Source organism: Neopsephotus bourkii, unplaced genomic scaffold (genome assembly GCF_033783945.1).
Source record: "Neopsephotus bourkii isolate Nb327-2 ecotype Australia unplaced genomic scaffold, CSIRO-AGI_Nbou_v1 NB_1707, whole genome shotgun sequence".
Taxonomy (NCBI): domain Eukaryota; kingdom Metazoa; phylum Chordata; class Aves; order Psittaciformes; family Psittacidae; genus Neopsephotus; species Neopsephotus bourkii.
Window position 1 is genome coordinate 8,311,404 of NW_026902181.1, and position 23,946 is coordinate 8,335,349.

General features: G+C 41.9%; 1 protein-coding gene across 8 annotated transcripts in view; it reads right to left on the reverse strand.

Moving 5' to 3' along the window:
- EVL (Enah/Vasp-like) overlaps positions 1 to 23,946 on the reverse strand; it is a 155,626-nt gene that overhangs the window by 81,674 nt on the left and 50,006 nt on the right. The window contains exon 1 of one of the 8 annotated variants that reach the window (XM_061376434.1): positions 777 to 920. The exons of the other annotated variants lie outside the window; for them this stretch is intronic. Within the exon in view, the coding sequence (XP_061232418.1) occupies positions 777 to 787 (11 nt within the window). The 5' untranslated portion in view covers positions 788 to 920. Of the gene's footprint in view, positions 1 to 776; positions 921 to 23,946 lie in introns of those variants that run through there. 8 annotated transcript variants of the gene reach the window in all.

Below are 23,946 nucleotides of genomic sequence, written 5' to 3' on the forward strand. Positions count from 1 at the left end.
GCTTTCAGATTTTGCACACCACCTTGAAGATATACTTTGGGAGTTCCTAAAATTAAAACCTAAGTAAATATTTAGAACTTCCTAAAAATTAATCTAGCAAATGGCCTGGGGAAACACCATCAACCCAGTTAATCAAAACCAGTAAAAAAGCAACTTGACTAGATCAGGTTGCTATTAATATAAGCTACTTTCCCTCACCGTTAAATTACAGAAATAAAACCGACAGGTAACTAATCTTGTAAAATACACATTATTCAAAACCCAAAACTGAACTGTCAAGTGAAAATACATGATTTACGGCTCTCACTCATGGGCTAGCCATACCCATATTTCAGGAGAACAGTACCTTAAACAAAGGTTTTGAAAGATCATAATCATTAATAATCAGGAGAGGCAGACTCATACGTGAGTACAGGAAATCAACATAAAGATCTTTCATTAAAGCTGGAATTGCTTTGCTTTGGTTTCCCTTCAATCCCAGAAGAAATGCAAATAAACCTGCGACAATTCCCCTGGAGCTCAGAGAGGCAGACCAGGAATGAAAGAGGATCACTCTGTCAAGTCAACCTCTCCCTCACTGCTAGGGGATGCATATTAATGTAGCATTTCCATAAAAGCTTAATTTCCATTTTATACAATTATAAATTATCTCATGAGGCTATAACCAAAACACAAGCCTTCTGTATTTATGACAATGCATGCTCTCCTTCCCATCCAGTCACATTAACACTGGTCAACGAATTCCCTGCCTCCCTGCTCGGTTCCCAGATACTTACGTGCCTGCCATTTGAGGAAGACCTGGTCAGGTAATCCCACAGGAGTGTACACTCAAATCCAGCACGTGTGGTTAAATCAAAATAGACTATTTCACCTGATTACTGAGAAGACAAATTTGGCAAGGAGACAAGCTAGGAGTCTCTATGAAGGCTTATAACCAAAACAGGAAAGGGAAGCGCTACTGAGAGAGCAGAAGGGCAGGAAGTAACGCTTGTACAGCAGGGGCGGGGAAGAGACTTTAAAGAAGAAATGTATTCTTTCTTACAGCTAATTTACCGAACAAAAGTCCAAACAATATAGATTAAGATTAGATGCACTGCCTTTGTCTCATTGGTGGCATGGATATTAAAAACATTCTGCTTATTTTCTCAAGGTACAGGTTCACTGTCCAAGAGAAACCAAAAGCAAACAAACCTCAGACAGAAAATATCGCTATTATTCATTTATGGCATGGGCGTTTGCATGCTGCAGAACCAAACCCAGGGGCCCCGTCCTGCCTTGCAGCCAACCTGGCATTGCCCACCAGCTGGCTGGGGTCAGCTCCATCCCCAGACTCGAACTGGCACGTAGAATCATAGAATAGTTAGGGTTGAAAAGGACCTTAAGATCATCTAGTTCTAACCCCCCCGCCATGGGCAGGGACACCGCACTCTAAACGATATCACCCAAGGCCTTGTCCGACCTGGCCTTGAACACTGCCAGGGATGGAGCATTCACAACCTCCCTGGGCAACCTATTCCAGTGCCTCACCACCCTAACAGGAAAGAATTTCCTCCTTATATCCAATCTAAACTTCCCCTGTTTAAGTTTTAACCCATTACCCCTTGTCCTGTCACTACAGTCCCTAATGAAGAGTCCATCCCCAGTATCCCTATATGCCCCCTTCAGATACTGGAAGGCTGCTATGAGGTCTCCACACAGCTTTCTCTTCTCCAGGCTGAACAGCTCCAACTTTCTCAGCTTATCTTCATATGGGAGGTGCTCCCCAGGACACTGCATGCTGACTCATCTCCCATGAGATGATGAGATGAGATGGGAGCTGCCTTACACCTAGATAAATCAAGGTCCAGCCAGAGCAAAAGCTTTTTTCTGGTTGCTCTTCAACCCTATGATCCTATCTGGGCATCACCGTAAATGCAGAAACTAAGAAACATCTTCCCGGAAGGAGGTAGTTGATTAAGCAGTTTATAGAAGGACATGGGAGAAATCTCTAACATTTACAAAACAAGACAAAGTTTGCTCCACGGGCTGTGCAAGTAGTGCGTGCCTGCCCTCCATCACCAGGAGCTGGGAGAGCCCATGTGGCTCAGCAGCAGGCAGGCCTCCAGCCAGCTGGGGCACCTGGGGATAGCGAAGATGAGACTTTATCATGTGTCCCCTGCCTGCCTGTCCCATGCTAAGCCTTCCACAAATGGCATATGGGATTTGGCCTTAAGTAACCACTGTAGAGGTCATAGCCATAAGCAGGAGGATACCTTATCTCACAGCTTCTGCTGTAGAAGATGTGCCATCCACTGATACCTTTCAGGCAATTCTGTCCAGTATTCTGTCTTTTTTTTAATGGAGTGCCTTGCAAAACTAAGCCTCCTTGACTGCACTGTGCCTACAAAAGACTCCTGAGAGACTACAAACTTTTGTTTCAACCCTGCCATGAGCTGCCCACATATGTGTTTGCATGCATCCACATTCCCGTTAACAAGGAAGTTGGGTTTTCCCTGCAATAATGCTTCCATCTCCTTTGCTGTATCTCTACAGGCTGTCATTTGCTTGCTTTGCCACTCCACTAACTGGGTATTGCCATTTGGCTATGGCAGAAAGATGGCCTAGTAATACAAATCGAGTTCACAAATTTACATCCTTTACCTTAATAGCACTTTTAAAATTCACATAGATTAAGAAAACACTTCTACCATGCCACTACTTGAGCATGTCATGGCGTGGCCCCAGGAAGGTAGTGTAGGATCAGCATGTGGAAGGAGGGAGGGTTCCCACCCATTTGTGTTTCTCTACAGCATTTTGCTTAGCCACTTTGTGCCCACCCGGACATTGCACAAACCAGAAACAGGCACATTACCTAATCTAAACCCAGTTTGCCTAATTGCAATGCAAATGAACTAACTCCCTTCTCTAAAGCCTTGCACAAAATCTTATCTTTCTCATCTACTTTGATGCCTTTTGCACATCTGCCAGAACTTAAACACTGATGACAGTAAAACCTGAAAAGGCCTGAGAAGACCAGTCCTCAGGAGATTATACAATACCTCATGTCCTTGCAGTGGTTTCAGAGTGTAACGCACATGTGAATAACCTTAGATCCCCATTTAATATAGCAAGAAGAGAGGAGTGTACGAAATAGGCTTAATTTGGCAGGGCACACCAGCTACATAAACACTTCAGCAGTTTCTGCTGGGGAGAAAGGGCTGCAAACGCCTCTCTACCTGAGCAGAGGAGCAGAGTGCTTTTTCATGTTCTCTAGTTTTCCTGTTACAAAAGATCACTTTCATGGTCTAACTGAAAGATCTGCAGAAACTGTTGGTGAAATGGCAGCTAGTGAAAACATGGGTGTCAAAATTTACTTGATCCCATAGTTGTTAGTCCATCTCTCGTTCAGCTGCAGCTTCCGATTCCTCTGCAGTAAATCTCTGTGCAACTGAAGGGTTTCAGTTTTCAGCTGGTGGGGGAAGTTTAAAACCCAACAACAAATAAAAGTTCTTGCTGACATTCAAGTAATGCTTTTTCTGTTGTGCTTTTCTTTTTTCTTTTCTTTTTTTTTTTCCCCTGGGTTTTTCTTGTGTTTTTTTTTTTTTTCTGTTTAATGAAGCATTTTAATATAATTCTTTCTGGGATTTCAACTAGGCAAGTGGCAGTTCCTCTGTATAGCTCATACACCACTTAGACTATTATTGTAGAGTTTGTCTGTGCAAACGGTACTTATGTATGTTTGTAAGTATGTTTATAAGACTGCATGTCTTATAAAATAAGGACATAACCTGAAAAATGTATCTCCAAATACCTGTGGACTCAAATCACTAATTGCCCAGATCAGCTCCACTGTTCTAGGCAGAGAGATGCAGGAAAATGAACTAAGGAAAGATCTGAGCAGCCTTTTTATTTCTCTGATTTCACGTGTCTGGGATCGACACTATCACTGATTTTGGGCAAGGAGACAGCACTTTGTTGTCAGAACAGTTTACCTGCTAAACCAAGCAGGTATGATTCTCCTTACACACACAAGTATCAGCTACAACAATATCAACTAGAATAATCTGGGTTTAAAGATTCGGTTCTCCTGGGCACAAAAGCTCCCAGCTTCTCCCCAGCTCCTGGTAGGACTGTGCATGCGTGAAGCACAGAAAAGAGTGGGTCACTACTGACACTTCCAATGTCACACTGGGAAACAGTGACAGTGAGTGGGACAAAGCCCAGCACTGCCTCTCAATGCCCTCGTCATAAGCCAAATTAATTTCATTAAGCACTACAGCATACATTCCAGCAGAAGTGCTTCTAATCACCTCTTTGCATTGCTAAAATGCCTCCATTGACCTGAACTAGAAAGGGAGCACTTAGAAGGAAACAGCACTCGGGGACAAATGACAAATAAGACCCAGTAGCTGATTTCTATCCAGTCCTCACAAAGGACCGTATGCTGGATAAAGAGATTATTTCAGTCATGTGTTGAGATCTGTGTGAGAAGATCAGGATTCCTGAACACAGAAGCAAGGCTCTAGTTGCAAGCATGTGAATACTCCCATAGGTTTCCGAGCAGCACGTCTGCTGGCCATATACTTGATTTTCACGTTGCAAAGACATCCAAGTACTGCATTCTCGCTTTATTTTTTTTCAGAGAGTTTCATTACCAGATGAAACATGATTTGTGTAAGACACATTACATATTTTAAATCCTTAGAGCTATAAGCTGAATGCAGAAAGGTAAGCATCTCAGCCTCAAAAATGACTCACCTCTAAATAAAATGATTTGGAGATGCACTGTAGAATGTGTGGCGTGTACTCTAAAAAGACTGTTACAGTCATAATACAAAAATAAACCTGTAACCACCTAGGAGTTATTTGAAGGCAGACATGATTAAAACATTCTTTTCTTAATAAACATGTATTTCACACCTTAAATGAAGTTTTTATACATGTATCTGTTGGTTTTAATTCACTGTTACTCCCAAAAGGCATCTTACTATATTGCACAGAATTCAAAATTCGCATATGGCAATGGCTTTCGTTTAATGACCTCATGATTAAGGAATCAAAAAGTTCACACTGAAATTGTACACTCAGATTTCATAAACTACAAGGCAATTGCATCAATATATGCATAAATGCTACATAAAAACATAAAATATGCAGTTCAGATTTGTAAATATATGAGATTTGCACAACTAATGTCACAGCTGTTAATAACCTTTGAATATAAGGCATTTCCGTATACACTGAGATTTGCAACTGCTAAACATGCTGATAAGACAAAAAAAGATTCCTTGTTCTCAGAAGTTTAACCCTGTACATTAATATATGCTATTTCTTTCTCAAATCTGTTTTGTTTCATGCTCTCCACTCCTTTTAAAGGAGCAGGAGAGATACTGGAGAGTAGAATTTACTTATTTAGTACTATGAGAGTTAAAAATGTGAATGAGGTAAGGTACTAACTGCCACTTTGACAGCAAAACAATTATCCTGTGTTGAGCGCATTTTACATGAGAGTCTTCCTGAGGCTTAATTTAGGGTGCAGCCCCACCACTGCTGAGGTCCAATGAAGTTCTGCATGGACTTAAGAGGGACAAGACTTAACCCTTGGTATTTCAAGTAGAGATAAATAAACATATGTCAGGAAAAAAATAGATATATATACCAAATCCTTTAAAGGGACTGAGGCAGGATTTGGGAGCCCTATTTGTTCCTTTTGGGAAGCCCAACTCTCAGTTTATGCAGTGCCCTTTTCTAAGATGATTTCCTCTCCACTTTCACTCTGCAGAGGGAACACTCAGGACTCACCTGCTTTCAAGACTATTTTGGCTGATGCAAACAGCTTAGGTAATGCATTAAGGAAATAACGGTATTGCAAAGAATTAACTCTGTGGCTGCCTTCAATTTTCCTCCCTATAAACTGTGATGAGCAATGGGCAGTAAGCCCAGACCCCACGTTAAACAACATGGAACAAGTTATAGACCATATGGAGAGAAATAAACTGCCACTTCATACACAGGATATCTATATTGCTTTTTTGCTTGAGTCAGCTAATTGCACATCCGCAAATCAGCACATTTATAATGAATGGAGCGTTATGATATCATGGGAAATTTATTTAATATGATCAAAGTTTCCCAGGAAAAGTTCCCCTGGAAGTATGAAAGTACTTAAGAGTCCTGAGTGCCTGGGACATTTTACAGTCTGTATTAAACAAACACTCCCATGTGGCTTCATGACAGCCAGTGGTACAAAGGACTGTATCTTCTAAGCCGTCATGTATCTTCTAATCTCACTGCAGCCACCAGCACAGGCATCTCCTTGCAGCAGGCAGGAGGCACCTCCTTACTCATAGTAACACCTGCTCAAGAAGCAGTTACTGCTCCCATAAGTAGCCTCAGTTGAAGCTATGATCTGTCTTTTCCAGAGGCTGAGAATTATAGTAGAGACTATTATAAACCTTCACAGAATCATAGAATAGTTAGGGTTGGAAAGGACCTTAAGATCATTTAGCTCTAACCCCCCTGCCATGGCAGGGTCACCTTACACTAAACCATGTCACCCACGCCTCTGTCCAACCTGGCCTTGAACACCTCCAGGGATGGAGCATTCACAACTTCCTTGGGCAACCCATTCCAGTGCCTCACCACCCTTACAGTAAAGAACTTCCTCCTTATATCCAATCTAAACTTCCCCTGTTTAAGTTTTAACCCATTACCCCTTGTCCTATCACTACAGTCCCTAATGAAGAGTCCCTCCCCAGCATCCCTATAGGCCCCCTTCAGATACTGGAAGGCTGCTATGAGGTCTCCACGCAGCCTTCTCTTCTCCAGGCTGAACAGCCCCAACTTTCTCAGACTATTTTAACACGAGAGGTGCTCCAGTCCCCTGATCAACCTCGTGGCCCTCCTCTGGACTTGTTCCATCAGTTCCATGTCCTTTTGATGTTGAGGACACCAGAACTGCACACAATACTCCAAGTGAGGTCTCACGAGAGCAGAGGAGACGGGCAGGATCACCCCCCTTCCATGTGCTGGTCACACTCCTTTTGAGGCAGCCCATGATACGGTTGGCTTTCTGGGCTGCAAGTGCACACTGCTGGCTCATGTTTATTTTCTCATCAACCAGCACCCCCAAGTCCTTCTCCGCAGGGCTGCTCTGAATCTCTTCTCTGCCCAGCCTGTAGCTGTGTCTGGGATTGCCCTGAACCAGGTGCAGGACCTTGCACTTGGTGTGTAACCTTCTTCTGTACTGAAATTTTTAAGAGGTGTACTTTTCTTTTCCATGTATTTTTATTTTTATGTTAAAGCAAAGCAATGACCTTGATCTGAAGAGCTATTAGCAGCGATCTGAGTGTCAATACAAACTTACTTGGGTTATCAGCTGAAAAACATTCTTGTGTTTATGCCACCAAACACATGCTAATCCCCGACATTGCTCCACAGCAGATGTATTTTCACTTTCAGCTTACATTTTCCCTTACACTTTAGTAAACACATTGATTATCATGAGTGGTTCCAGCAGCTGTGGGCAATGGTGAACTGAACTGCATACATTATTTTTGTAGCTCCTGATTTACAGGGAGGTCATATACATTTCTACGATTTGGATGTGAAACAAGAAATACCAACTTTACCATGGTCTTAAAGTGAGGTTAGGAAGTTCTCACTCCAAACTAGCACTTGCTCATTTCTAGTACTAACCTTTGCTATTTAATGCTATCCACCACTAAGTAATGTAATTCAAATATCGTGTTTTACCGAGCAGATAAGATACCTGCATTGTGAGACACCTCTATAGCATGCTGCTGGTCACTGTAACCCAGTGGAAGTGTTTCTATCATAAGCCTTTTAGAGGCTCATGGATGGGTGAGGTACAGCCTAGCAGGTGTGAAGATAAGGAGTGATTTTCTGATGTTTCTGATGCTGGAGTGAAGAGAAGGCATGTAAGGACAGCTTCAGAGATAAAAGGGCAAGAACCTGACAAAAAATTATCAGAAATTACATTTAACTGCATTTTTATTACTTGAAGATCTCTGAAGGCATGTGCCTCCCTGGCGTTGAGGCTGCCACACTGAGAACATTTGATATTCATTGGGAAAGCACTTTTCAGGACAGCAACACCACCCCTTAAAAGTCATGGCCCAAAGCACAACAGCGAAGTGAAGGCCATGCTGTGCAGGACAGCTGCAGAAGCTGGTGATCTCTACTGCTTAGCGAAGAAAGATGTCCTACAACAGCATTTGTTAAGGCTACAGGAGGACGAGAGACTGCTTCACACCATGATGAAGAATGGGCTTGTGTCTATCCTTGCTTCTGATATTTGTGCTTCTTGGAACAGGACAGGTTGGGAACAGTAGTCTGAAGGGAAACTTCGACTTGCAGAAGGATCCCTGAAGGTGGAATGGGTACAGCCAGAAGTTTGTCATGTCAACTCACCACATCTTTCACCACCATGCAACACACTGTGGAACACACACGCAGGGAAGCTCTTATAACAACACTATAGCATCCATATTCCTTCCACCTTTTCCTTGTCTTATAGTACATAAATAGTAGCTCTTACAATATTCCCTTGTAACATTTAACAGGATGTTGAGCTAGTTTTATGTGACTTGATACCTGCTCTATCCTTGCTGAAGCTGGTGGGAAAATTCAGCTCCATCAGAAACTTACCTTTTGTATCATCTGTGTATTTGCAGATATGCTTCAGATAGGAAGAATAACAGATTATGCCTGGGCACAAGAAACAATCTGTGCACCTGAGTCATAGGACGTTTTTAGATTAAGTATCTTCATTCTGACAAAAAGCGAACATAGCAGGTCTGATCATTTGTAGATTTCCAGCATGGAAAAGGTATACCCGTCTTCAAGGTGGGCATAAACCAGCAGCAAATGTAAATAAACTATACTCAGAAACCTCTATATTAACATGCTGTAATCTTCTTTTACAAGAAGAATGATTTTCAGACTATTTTAGTAAAAACAAACACAAGAAGAGCCAGTGAAGAGATGCACAGTAAGAAAGTCCCTTGTCCAAAACTACTGACAATACTGAACAAAACAAATGAAAAATTATCCCAGCAGCCCCTTCCTTTCCCCCTTCCCTCCTTTCATTATTTCTTGGCAAAGATTTGTCCCCATTGCCTGGCAGATAAAAATATTTTATGAAAGCCAAAATTGAAACAGAATCCTTGAGCACATTTGTGCACCAGACTTGTTTGTGTGCAGTGTTTGTCAAATAATGGCAGAAGTATTCCTGCTTTCCCATGATTTGCACTCTTTTTCCCCTAGCAATCTTCCTTACATCTTCTAAAATGATGTTCTTGACTTTGATACGTCCCCTGTGACATTCCCATCCTGCAGAGACACAATACAGCAACACTTCTCAGGGGTTATGTGTCTACTAAATGGTCAGCTACCCAACACATGCAGGTTGGCAGCAAGTGGCTGGTCATCTAGACCATGTGCTGCCTTTACCTCAGGAGGAGCTTCAGTTTGAATCATTCTCTTCTCCACTCACTTTCTGAGTCTCACGAATCAGTGAGATTTTTATTCCTTTGTCAAACTAGACTGATGTTTATGAGTCTGCTGCTCAGCTACTGGGACAGCTGAGATCAAAAAGGATGTAACAAAAGTGAAGCAACTGCATAAGCCTTATTTCCTTCAGAAAGCAATCTAAAGAGAGGTTGGTAGTTAAGGGCCTCCCAAAGAATTGCTACTCACCTTCAACCATGCTCTCAGCTCCTACATCTGCAGCCAACAACTGCCAAAGCCTCCACAATGGCATGCACATTCCCTTTTAAAATCAGCTTCAGGCTATTGCCAAATACAATATAATTTTACTGCTGATGTCTATGCGCAACAGTATCCAGGACTAAACTTCTACTAAAAGCACTTCAGGCAATAAATTTAGGCATTTTGGCTACCCGTAGCCTGCTGATGATTTCATTAAATCTTATGAAAGCAATCCCCTGTAATGAAAATGTACTCCCAACTTTTTCGACCCCAAACTCCTATCAGAAAAAAATTCATTCACCCCAATATATACTGCTTTATAAATTATATACATGTACTACTGAGCTTTTAGTATCTTCTTCCCATACCCCAGTGGATTGTCTTATGAACAGCTCACTTTGAGACCATTGTGTGGTAAGACGACAAATAATACAGACCCTTATCTGAGCTCTAAGAGAAAGCAGGTCTAGAAAAATGCCAAGATTTTGTGAAGCAGCATCCTCTATTTCTACTGAGCCACAGCGTCCAGCAAAGGGAAATATAAGAGGACTGGAAATTAAAAAAACCTAAGGCAAAACAATTTTCAGTAAAATTTCCAGAACTTTAAACTAGAAATTTAAAGTCCTTCTGCCAATCAGGAAAGCTGTAACAATTTAAAAGAGGGGGGATGGAATGATTTTTCCTTAATTTAATGCTGATTAAGAAGTATGAAGAACCAAATCATCTTTGAACAACCATGAGACATGGAAGACTCAGTTATTCTGTGGTGCTGAGCTGTAAAAACAGACCGCCTAAATTCCTTTGACTGCAAATCTACACTTGCTAAGTTGCAGCAAACACAGTTACATCTTACAAGTGTGAAAGTTCATTATAGTTCCTAGATTCTCCATCTTGTCTTTTCATTTGTATTGGGAATCACAGAATCACACAGAATCACAGAATCCCAAGGGTTGGAAGGGACCTCAAGAGATCATCTGGTCCAAACCCCCTGCAAGAGCAGGGTAACCTAGAGTACATCACACAGGAACTTGTCCAGGTGGGCCTTGAACATCTCCAATGTGGGAGACTCCACAACCCCCCTGGGCAACCTGTTCCAGTGCTCTGTCACTCTCACAGTAAAGAAGTTCTTCCTGATGTTAACGTGGAACCTTCTATGCTCCAGTTTACACCCATTGCCCCTTGTCCTATCACTGGATATCACTGAAAAAAGCCTAGCTCCATCATCCTGACACCCACCCGTTACATATTTGTAAACACTGATGAGGTCACCCCTCAGTCTCCTCTTCTCCAAGCTGAAGAGACCCAGCTCCTTCAGCCTCTCCTCATAAGGGAGGTGTTCCACTCCCTTAATCATCTTTGTGGCTCTGCGCTGGACTCTTTCAAGCAATTCCCTGTCCTTCTTGAACTGAGGGGCCCAGAACTGGATGCAATATTCCAGATGCGGCCTCACCAAGGCAGAATAGAGGGGGAGGAGAACCTCTCTTGACCTACTAACCACACCCTTTCTAATGCACCCCAGGATGCCATTTGCCTTCTTGGCCACAAGGGCACATTGCTGGCTCATGTTCATCCTCCTGTCCACCAGGACCCCCAGGTCCCTTTCCCCTTCGCTACTTTCCAGCAGGTCAGTCCCCAACCTGTACTGGTACATGGGGTTGTTCTTCCCCACATGCAAGACTCTACACTTGCCCTTGTTGAATTTCATCAAATTTCTCCCCGCCCAACTCTCCAGCCTGTCCAGGTCTCGCTGAATGGCAGCACAGCCTTCTGGTGGTTAGCCATTACACACTTTTTCAAAAGAAGTATAACTTTCTAGTTCTCTGACAATTTTTAATGCCTAATACATGCAATATTTTTATCAGCACTCCAGACAGACTTGCCAAATGATAACCCTTCCAGCTTAATACAGAAGTTCAGCCCTCGAGCCAATATACAGACGGGGAGCATTTGTTCAACAGCCTGTGTGTCAAGACATGCTTTCATAATAGCACCCTGTTTTTATTATAACAGCACCAAAGCATTTAGAACTGTTCTTTTGCATAACTGACACAATGCTTTGAAAAAAAAAAATAAAGAGAACAAAAAGTTACTCCCAAGTCAACAGGTTACAGAAAGAAGAGGTTGGTATAGAGAGCAGGAAGGTTTCAAAAGTAACTCAACTCTTCTTTCCTGCTAAAACCTTCCTGAACTTCTCAAAGGTCCATCATCTCCCAAGATAACAAATTCAGGAGGGCTGACATGAGATGGTGGAGGATTTCTAAGAAGGAGCAACATACTACCTGCAGTACATCTTCCACCTGGCCAGTGCTAAAGCACCCTAGCCTCTACAGCGATGCTAACGGCCATGGCCAGGTGGGATCAAAAGGCAAATTCCTCTTTCAGGTGCAGCAACCATTATTTTTCATCCCTGACAAGAACATGGAAATCAACATCCAAAGCTGTACTACAATTAAATTGTTAATTAAAAAAAAAAAGAACAAAATGAAACAAAAACCAAAAAACTAACACCAAAGTAAAACACACGATTTTTGACAGATTTAATAAATTGCCATAACCTCCAACATCTTCCCTCTACATCCATGCTGCCTTCTCGCTATATGCTGAAGACCTTACCAAAACCAGAATTGATGCAGAAACCTTTAGCCAGTTCACAGCAGGATCTTTCACAGTGAACTTTGTAATTGCTGTATTATCAGCTGAGCAACGTTTCAGCATTATCTGGTCTGCTGAAACCAATTTCCCACAGTGCAAACATAATACAAATCAGGCAAAGCTCTGAGTTGTCTCTTGGACTGCAGACTCAGTTCAAGCAGTTACAGCTCAATGAATAAAACACTGACCTCTGAGACCCCTATTCAAATCCAGCTTCTGTTCCTGTGATGGGCACTGGAACTGGGTTAGGGAAGCACAGTTTCAAAGAAGCATTTTCCTAAGTATTGTCTGCATTTTTTGCCACAAGCCTTTCTCTTCAGTATTTCTGCCTGTCCTTGCCTGTCTCATCTCTTTCTGCCTAGGCTGACTGGCTTCTAACACCCAGACAATGGTCTTTATTTACTTAATAATACAATCACAGCTGGAAATCAGACCATGGGTTTGGGGAATGCTCCTCTGAAATACGTGATGTGTGAAGACAAAACTGCCCTGCCTCACCCTGATGGCTATGGTAGCCTGCACAGGGAACAATTTCCAGCTTCCAGCTTGGAGTTATATAGCTAATGGAATCCTTAGCATCTGGCTGGATTTCCATCTCTCCCTTGTATCTTTATTGGATAGTGGCATTTTGCTCTTCAGGACTCCTTACTGCCTGCCCCAGAACAAGAGAAAAGGCCAAACAGAATAAAACAACACCTATTAATTGATGTGCCAAATGCCTCATTGCTCTCAGTCTCTCATTTCCACTGCCACTTAAAAAATGGGAATAAGTCCTGCTGATACATGAGGTTTTCTATGTCTTGGTTTCTATGCAGGCTCTGTTGGTCTGTAACATGCCTGAGGCAGGTACTGCCAAGTGCTTGCCATGCACGCTGCCATACTGCTGCCATGTTCAGTTCCCAGCTCTGACTTTGGAGCCTCAAGGAACTGCACAGAGCAGTGTGAGAGACATTACCACATTACCAGGTGAGGGAGGGAAAGAAATGACTCCTGCTGAGCAGGGTTACCAGCAAATAACCAGGGTACAGACGGTGTGTGAGCTGTGGAAACCCCACATTTCCAAAACAACAGAGCTCCCCAGCTCATTCCTAAATGTAGTAGCCACCTGTGCTCAGGGGTGCAGAAAGCATCACTTAGCCAAGAGCCAGAAGAGCCCACAGGTCATACTTGTACTCGGCCAATGTGAGCCAAACTAAGAAACTGGTTATACTTACGTATAATTTTCATGTAAAACTTCTTTTACACACAACAGACAAAATTATTTCATTCTCTTTATTTGCAATATTTTGGTGCACATACAAGGACATTTTTATTCTGAAAAAAAAAAAGGGGGGGGGAACAGTATACCTTAGTCCTTCAACTTAGATTCAACAAGAAGTGGAAAACCTAGTTAAAAGACAGCAATTGATACATCTGTCCTGCAATAACAAAAACAATTTAAGCTTGACTCAGTTATTTCAGTTCCATTTGTTTTTTAGTGGTAAGACTGGGATTTCTTAAAGTACATTAGATACCACTCTAAAATCCAAGGGAGACTTGGCACCTGGCATCCTCTGCCCCAGCTTCTTTATAGAAGCAGTATTAACAATACTGGAAAAGTGTTGAATAGTTTAATTTCAGCCTACTGAAGAGCAGCCTCCAGGTCATAGATCTGCTGCAGTTAACTTGGCAGAAGCAGCAGTGGCTCTTCAGAGAAGGGCATAATAAATTTGCGAATACAGCTTCTGTCTGGGGGTATGAACAGCTTTAATTTTCTATGTTATGATGGTCACTGAGCAAATGTAGAAGAAAGCAAACAAAACAAAACAAAGAAACTTCAAGGACCCATGGCAGTAAAGGCACAGGTTCTCCAACAAATGGAAGACCACCCCTCTGCAGGAGCCTCAGCTCCCCCAAGGCGGCATGCCAGCACGGTGCTGGGGGGGGGCACAGCAGAAAGGGAGAAGAGACTTTTTTCATTGAGACACTGCAAGCAATTTCAGGTTCTCAGCTACCAATTCAATCTGTGATGAATCCAGGAGAAAGGAAGCACAAGGCATTGTGCCAAATGCTAATGAGAAAATAGAACAGGGAAACCAGGCCCAAACCATCCATTGTCTGTCTGTGCTAGCCACTGTTCTTCAATGTGCTTTTCTTTAAGGAGGAAACATTGTGTGACTTCTGTCTACTGCTGTCACTCACCTTCCAGAGAAACCACTAGGCAGATTAAAGTAGCTCTTGCCTGGGTTAGCTCATTTGACTTAGGAAAAATCCTGCAGTTCTGGAATCTGAGAATATCCATTAGAGACTCACTAACTACTTATGCACTAAAAAAAAAAAAAAATCACAGAAATAAAAATAGAAAAAAAGTTTATTTAAATGTATTTTAAAACATTTTAACATTATTTTATATTAAAAAAATGCTGAATTCAATGTCTCGTTAAAAATACCTTCCCATCTATTTCCATAATGCCACAGGCAATTTCAGTGAAGCAATTTCAGAGAAGCAAAGACTCTCAGAAAAATAAATGTGATAAACTGTAAATAGCAATCACATCTTTCAGATATTCGAGATGGTCAGTATTGGTTTCTTGGTCTTAAATGGAAGATCTATCATTACGGAAATGGTGCTAAATTCTACTTAAAAACAAATGAGAAAAGGCAAAACCAAAGTGGTGCCTCCAGTAGAATACTGAAATGAGGACGATCATGACAATTTTGCTTTGCATGAGTTAACAGAAAACAGTTTTAAAGGACAGCACTATATCTCTCTACCTTCATAAGCTTCTACAGCTTACAGTACTATTAGTATTTGAAGTGTCTCTGGGAACATACATTTCTTGTGTTTGAACAGAACAAAATCCATGCAGGTCAGACCTGCAGTGAGCTGGCACTGCTGGGGAAGGTTTGCTTCTCAGCTCAGGTGGCTGAGCGGGTTGAGGGACGATCTCTTTTATGTATTTCCTTTTCTGCATAAAGCAAAATGCCTCACTCTGGAAAACAGCATTTGTAGGTTGTCACAGGATAAAAACCTTAAAAAAAAAATCCATCTTAACAAAGGGGCTGCTTCTTAACATGGCTAATGGCTCAGGTTCCTCTACAAAGACACTGTTTGACCTACTGCTCTAATTAGAGGAGTAGTGATGTTGACATTTATGTTGTATAAAGTAGACATGTTAACAGCCAGAGGGAAAGCTGTCAGTGCCTCTAAAGATCACAGCATTCATGGTGATGCACAGTGCACCCTTTAAATATTCAAATAATCAATTCAATGCTTAACTTCTTTCAGAGATTACAAGGAACAACCTCCAAATCCCAAAAAAACAACCCCAACTTCAGTCAGTGCTAACGCTGAAAGATTAAGAGGCAATACATGAATCAGTTTTAGTCTGCCGAGTATAGTATTTCCTTCCAGATCGTATGTAATCCAGTTTTGTCAAGAAGAAACACAAGCAATTTGTTCTCTCTGGGTTTTTCATTTAAAATTATGACAACCACCAGAGACTGTGGTTGTCACATTTGCATGTGTCAAATTCTCCTAAGGATGGAAACAGATACCTCTGCTCATTTATAAATACACAAAGTGAGTTTTAATTTAACTCTGATCTATTGCATAATATTCCCTTGACATGAGCTGCATCATTGCTACAGACAGGTGCTTAACATTTTACAGATCAAAATCCCTGCAGGAAATGCTCTGTGCAGCATCCAAGCACCCTAGAACAATGGAGAGCCCTTAACACTGCAGCTCAATTGGCTACAAGCCCCCCCTCAAATATTTTCCCCAATATAGGATGCTCTTAAGCCCACTTTTACTCAAGGCAAAGCAGAATATTAAGTATAAGAGATGGACAGGAGGTTTCCTACTGAAGTTCAAGACCAAAGCTCTCCATTCCCACCTCCTGTATTCTGAGGAAAGAAGTCTCCTACAGCTACAGAGATGGAAAGAGACTCAGCATCACTCATTACATCCCACAGTATGCTGCTTGCTGGACATAACCCATCCTGGACACTCTTAGAGCCTGTTTTGTAATTAATTTCTGCAAGTGGATAATTGACTCATTAAGCTGAATTAGAGCTATATGATAATGCTCAAAACAAAAATGTAAATTTTATTTATCTTACTGTTCAGTCCAGCGTTCAAAACCACTACAATGCAATTGGTATTGTCAATTATTTCTGAAAGAACCAATTTAACCTTTAACTTCTAACAATTTGAGCATGCTGTTCAAGCTTAAAAAATGAAGACTATGCAATATGTAGATTACACCAAATGCCTCCCATTCTTTTATGAATACTTTTCATTTCTTTCCCAGCTTTTAAAGTCTATTCCACATTGCTTTGCCTGGCATCCCATGCGGCCAGCATCACTCTAAAGGCAGGCATGCGAAGCTCATGTCTTTCCCATGCAGCTCCAAATGCATCACATGGACATATATATATGAAAGGTAATGAGATGATTTTAAAATACATTAAGGTGAAGGGACTTGCAAGCCTGCAAACATGCTTGAAAGGCCGATTATGAGAAGACATTCCCCTATGAACAGCAGCAAAATTCTGCATTGCCTCAATACAGTGAAATCAGCACCTTTTTCTTGAAATCAAGAAAAATCAAGCCTGAAATAACACTCATGTATAAAGAAGGAAAGAGGGCCATGGTACACTATACGCTGCAGCAGGGGAGAGAAAGTTCGTATCATTCACTCTTCACTGCATAATGGCTGCTAGTCCCTATTGATCTCCCCAGTTATTGTTAAGTAGCCACAGAAAGCCATTTCCACCACCAGGATAGTGCTTTCCAGCAGCAGTTTTGCTGTTTACAATACTCTGGGGAAAAAGACATAGAAATGTGGAGGAATGAGGGAGATTCTTCTCCCTCAAGTTCACTTTATACTGCAGAAATCCACTGATCTTGTAAGAGTTCTTTTCTCATTTGCAAGGACATATCCTTCCATTCCCTGAAATTCTCTGCTCCAAAAATCAGACCATTTAAGCAAAACTGGGACACTAAAGGCAGATACCACAAATGCCAGAGGAAAGGGTAGACATACACATAGCAGCAACAAGATACTAGGACACAGGAGGTACAGCTACTGCTAATGAATCAAGAGAAGGGAGACAAGGTGGGTGATGCAGCATGTGCATCAAAGAGGAGAGCTGCCCCAGGTAAGAACCTGACCTGAGAAGCATGAGTTCAGAAACGCAAAGCTCCTGCTGCCATCTGTGGAGAGGAGTTTGGAGACAGATTTGTGTGGAAGGTTGCAGATGAACATTACAATAGAGAAACTAAGGATGGTGTAAATGCACTCTCCAAGTAGTCTGTGAGAGAACAGAGCTGGCCTGCATAATGCCATCATGCATGGTTCAGTTCACAGTTAGACGGTGTTATGGTGGTATTCAAAGTCCAAGATCCTGTTCCCACATGTCACCGTTCAGATTTGTCATAGCACGGGAGATGCCTCTTCCTTTCCACCATATCCTCCTTTTTTTCAGGAGGAAAGCAGGCTCAGAGCTAGCAAAGGAACAAGCTATATTTATCCTAGAACATTTGCAACTCCTGATGGATCTAGAACATACCATGGTAAAAAGAAATAAATGCTACTTTCCGGTATTGCTGTCAGCACTTGCACAAGCCAAGTGTTACAAAACAGCATCTGATATGACAGTGCTTTACATAGCCCCTGCAGGGACAAACCATCATGTGGAACAAAACAGGGAGGAATCAAGCCCCTTAGTAATAGGAGGCCCAAAAGACTGATACCTCAGTGAGAAAGTTTTTCAAATCTATTGCACATATTTTTACTCCTCTTCCTCGTTACCTGTTTAGCATGTGACTGGCACATGATTTCCAAGCATCACTATAAAGCAATTTCTCTCTCCAGGCAATAGGAGAGAGCAGAAGGTTTCCTCCAGAGCCTGTCCTGCTCCTGCTTTCAAGGCTGGCTAAATGCAACCATTGCAGACTATGGCAGCTGGCAGGACCAGAAACAGAGCCTGCTGTGAATTACTGTTAACAAACACATTTGGTTTTATTAAGCCTTTTTTCTTCCTCCAAAGTGTTACAGTTGTGGTTTCTGGAGTAATCACAGGCTCTATTTAGAAACATCCTGGGAATGAGTGCTTGAAAATCCCTCACGAGGTTCATTTCAAAGCTGTCGGTTTCACTGGCTGCAGCCTACAGGGTCCAATGCTTCCTGGAGGGATCAATCTCAACTCCACAATCCCCAGAAGCTTCATCCAGGGTGTCCCAGTAACACCAGTCACATACACGAAGTAGTATTGCTCACAGCTCTCAGAATTTCCACTGGGAAATCTATGAGCTCTTAACTTCCAGTGTTCATAAGGGGACCATGCCTATGGTTAGGGGGAGGGTTGTCTAAAGGATGCTACAGGAACCCACACCAGGAAACCAGTGTTTCAACAGAATTATACGCTCACAAGCCACAGTCAGAGTTTTGCTTGAGCAGTCAGAGCAAATAGGGCTGAGGAGAAGGGACCAGTACTGCCAGATGGGGTGCAGGGTGACAGCAGCATGTAGGTCAAGTTTTCAAGAGGTTTCCAAAGTCAGACAATAAGTTCTGCATGTGCTGAGCCTGCCATACCAAGAAGGGATGTTACTTCACAGCTGCTGAGGCTTTCAGCCTACTGCCCTCCAAATGGATCTGCTTCTTCCATTGCCATCCTGAAATTGCAGGCTTGGCTCACACCATGTTTAATTAAGGTATTAAGGTTTGAAGCTTTCTTTTTTTCTTTCCCCTCCCCCTCCAAAAAAATCAATACTGAACAATAACACTTCTGATTAGCCAGCAAAAGAGATGACTGCTACTGGACTGAAAGCTATAAGGTGTGCATAAAGTCTCACAAGGTACCAATCTGGGTACCAGTATAATGCAGTAGAGGAAAATATATAATTGCAGGCTTATAGACTGTGGCTTCAAAGCAAATGACCTACTGCTGATGTCTTTATAGCACTGATGCTGGGGGTGCAGGGATGGTTGCCAAATGGAAACCTGTTCAGCCTTGGGAGCCAACTGACGTTCCCATACCCAGGAATCACACTGTAGGTAGTCACAGCAGATGGAAATTCATAGCTGTAATCTCCATGAGGAGGATGCTGGCTGCACTACGACAACCCTGCTACCAAGCCTGTGTGGCATGATCATCAATCTGGCATGTGTTTTTAGCACAATTCAAGGTTGCAGACCATTGCTGGAGAAAGAAATTAAAAATCCACAATAAGCAATTGCTGAGGGAAGCAGAGAGAAAGGATGGCAATTTTTGTCCATTCGCTGGATGAAGATATGACCCTTGAGCAGCTCTGAAGTTAACACATCAGTATTAGATGGACATACATACATTTCTGTTCCTACAGCTACACAGTGTGGTTCTCTGCCTGTCCGGTTGCAGCATTAGTGCAGCTCATTTTTACAGTGCTGGGCCACATAAAGAGGTAACTATGAGAGTGGAGATGACCTTTAGTGTAATAGCGAATTTAGTGAAATACTGTGTAAAATCAGTTCTGTGAGGTACAGACATTATGAAGAATGATGGCTGGTGCTATGCAGGGAGAGTTGCATGCTACATCCAGCTGCACCAGCAAGCAGAGCACCCCCACATGCCTCATGGTTGGCACTGCTGGTTCAGGAGGCTCAGGGCTACCTTTGTCTCTCTGACTCTTGAAAAGACAGAATCAGGGCAACTAACTTTTTGCCATGAGCCACGTTTGCTGCCAGCAGATTTTCTAGCTTGTGCACACCCACAGAAACAGCCAGATTTTGTGTTGGGTTCCCCATCCACCCCGCATTTCAATGGCTAAATAACCTATGATACATTGAGATAAATTTATCTTGGGTGTAACCTCTGGAATGGCACTGTGGTAAGGACAGAATTATGTGGGGCATAGTACAGATGAAACCGTGTCACTGGGGAAAATAATATCAGATGTATTTCTCCCATGATTAATAGCCCCTAACTTTTTTAGAGGAAAGAAATGTTGAGAATTTTTTACTAAATGCAAATTTAAAAGAAAATAGAACATTGATTTTAGAAAATTATTTTCAAACACTTGTGATGATAAAATGTTCTTTTGATATACAGTTCACAAACATAACCCCAGGCCAGGGTAGGTGGAGACTAAAAATACTGATTTCATTGAAGCAGACAGAGTATGCACCAGTTTGAAAGCTGGCCGTACCGTATTCCTTCTTTGAGTCAGTAGCAGAATGGCATAATAGGAAAGCATTTTTTAAAATATCCAGTGGCTGACACAGCTGAAAACATGCTCTGAAACAGCTCTGATGACATACAGAGTGACAGAAAGTGCCACTTAGTATATAGTATGGCCTACACAGACATCCTTATTAGAACACGAGTTACTTCCTAAGATACATTCATCCTATAATGATTTACTGCAATTCTTAAATTAGAAACAAACAGGAAAAAAATCACTTAGAAGCCCATAATACAACACACAGTTGTGTTTATGTTCTTTCATTTTGGTGTTGGTAGACACTGCTGCATTGCGCTTCCTGTCGTAAGAGGACATCTTGAGTATTCCCCCAAGCCTAGCAGCAGGGGCACATTCTGTTTCAACAAATTTGCTTTGCTTTTAAAAAGGAGTATGAAGGGACTGGAGAAAGCCAAATCAGCTGGTCCTGGGCACTGCTTTGTAGTAAAATCTGCCTTCCAATTTCAATGAGAAACTGTGGTTGAACCTCCTCCAGTGTCGTCCTCCACAGAGCAGTCCCACTGCCAGGGCTGGAGAATCTTCCTTTCCATGCCCACAGCCAGCTGCAGCATCAAACCCAACACATTATTCAGCTACCAGATTTCACTGCAGATTTGGCATTTTGCTAAGGCACAAGGGTTATGCAGCGCACATTACTGATAAGGAATCATTTGCCTATTCAGAGCACATCATTTACATATGCTGGAGTATATTAGCAAGGTTGCCTGAGGGACAGTAGATACTACAATAAAACATTCAATACATAATGAAAAGCCACCAGTTCTTTTATTTCTGCAGATTGAAGGGTCAATTTCAATGAAGCAGATGTAATTTTTTATTTCTTGTAGCAGTCTTGAAGACAGATTGAGTAACCATTCTTTAAATATGATGGCAAACTCTCTCCAGCAACGAAGATATCCCTTCCTCATCAGAGGCATTTCTGAGGATTTTGCAAGATATCCCTATCTCTGCCTTTTCTATACCTACCTCTTCTCCTCAGAGATCCTTTTGCCGATCTCATACGTTCATTCTGCAACTACATCACACATCCACGCCAAATCCAGTGTCTGAACCTGCACCTCAGATTCCAGTCAACAGAAAGGCTCTCCCCCTCCCTTAGAACAAGGGATACTGTTAGTTTCCATCAACCCAAATGTATTTAAGTAGAAATTTTAGATCTAAAGCGACAAATGAAAAGCCCAGAAAGACACAACAGTGAAGCATCATCATCACGCGTGCAGACTAGCCCCAAACTGATAAAAGCTATTGTCGTAGAGATTATGAGTCCTTTCTGCAAAGGAGAAGGTATAATTTACATGACGCTACCAAAATAAAAACCACCCCACAGAAACCAAAACTAAAAAAAACGAAACCCAAACCCACCCCAAAACCAAACAAAACCCCCCTAATTTGTCCTGTGACAAAAAGGAGAAACAAATTATCCTTGTTTTTCTTGTCTTTTCATGTATGCTATCTTCTCCATATGGGCTCCTCTGCCGCTCTGTGTAGAGGTTTACTGCTGCCTTGCATACCACCAGAGTGTTCTGTGTTTCCAACAGAGCAGGGACTCTACCACCAGCAATCTCTTTCTAGATCTGAAACCTTTCCAAGTGCCCAGTGGTCTTATGGAGCTTTTCCTCTGGAGCTGACTAGAGTGAGAACAAGCCACTTCTGCCACACACAGCATCAATTTTTCAATTCTGTTTGAATTAAATTGGGATCATCACCACAATACTCCCTATGGGAGAAACAAGGAAGAGAACAGAGAAGAGAATCATTCTCTCCCAAAGATACCACTGCTTATGAGACAGAACTCCTCTCTGTTGACTCCTCTCAGGGACACAGTATTGGAGTGCTTTTAATTACTTGCCTCTTGGCTGATGTGCCACAAAATTTGCTTGGGAAGAGCAGGTAAAGAAGCATGGGAGGCAACTTACATGGTTTGTGGTAGTTCTTTCGTAGCATGTTGGTTTTACTGAGGGTTTTTTGTTTGTTTTAATGAGTCTCTTCTGTCTCACTGTCAGCTCTGAAGCAAGTCTTCCTGTACAGAAAGTCCAAATTTTCCATTGCATAGAGACATCAGCACAGATGCTGCACCACCCAAGACTAAATGCTACCTTGCAGTTACTTCCAGTTGGTGATGACAGAAGACTCACCCAAAGCCACCATGCAGGTGAGCAGCAAAGCCAGAATCAGACAAGGAGCCCCAGACCAGACTGCATCACAGTTCCTCCTCTGCTCACCCTTTTCAAGCAAACCACTATGCTTATAGAGAACCTCACCCCAAACCCTAGACAGCTACATATGGCTGAAGGAGAAAGGAAAAGGAGAAATAACAGAAGTAACAGGAGACAACTACAGTCTCTATATTTTCACCATTCTCATGCTGCACTTCCTAACAAGGTACCTCCATAAAAAGAAAAGCGTTTTAAACAATGCTGAGAATTAAATCCCAGTCAAATAAAACAAAGAAAAGCTTATTCAGAAACTGATTTACTTCTTGGGGATTAATGACACTTGAAAGCAGAACAAACCATCACACTACAATAAACAACCATAAGGAGAAATCAGCACATAATGGTGATTTATTTCTCTTACAGAAAACAGAAAAATTGAACTATTATAGATGAACATCATAAAAAAAATGACAAATAATAAACCCACAATTTTTGCCTACAATATCCTTTTATTCACATTAAACTAGAAACTAAGTGTTGCTTTCCAATTTGGGATACTTTAAAACCTTTCTAATAAAAGCAAAGGCTAGTTTCATAAGAGGACTTAAGAGCACGATTTCACAACCACTGCGGAAGTTGCCTTGGGTCTGCGCCGCAGGTCTCTGTCCTGGCCAGCTCTCTTCCCTGGCAGTGAGAAATGCTTGCAGAGATGCAGTGAGCTGGGGTGACTGCTGCTGCCCAGGGTACTACCTCCCTCTTCACTGCCCAGGCTCCTTCTGAGCCCACTACCTTCATCTCCACGGGAGCTTGCAGATTGTTCTTGCAAAAGCACTAAGTACATGGGTTGACTTGTATCACTGATACTATGATTTAAATCAGTAAGATTAATTAAACAGGGTTTCCTGCACCATCTCCATTTTGTTTTTCATTTTTGCTTTTTTAAGCTCTTCTCCCAAAGGAAACTCGCATTGGTTAGAAGAAACTTACTGCTTTCTTAAGTGATCAGGAGAATACATTGTTCTGTATTCTCCTATGAGAACACAATAAGGAATTACACAGATTAAACATACCTTTATTTAGAATTTTAATTTTTACATTAACTTAGACAAAAGTGAATTATGTACAATTTGCCTTTTTTTCTGGTTTCGATTTGCCATGCTATGTAGTGATGGGAATTTTAATTTAAATTCACAACATAGA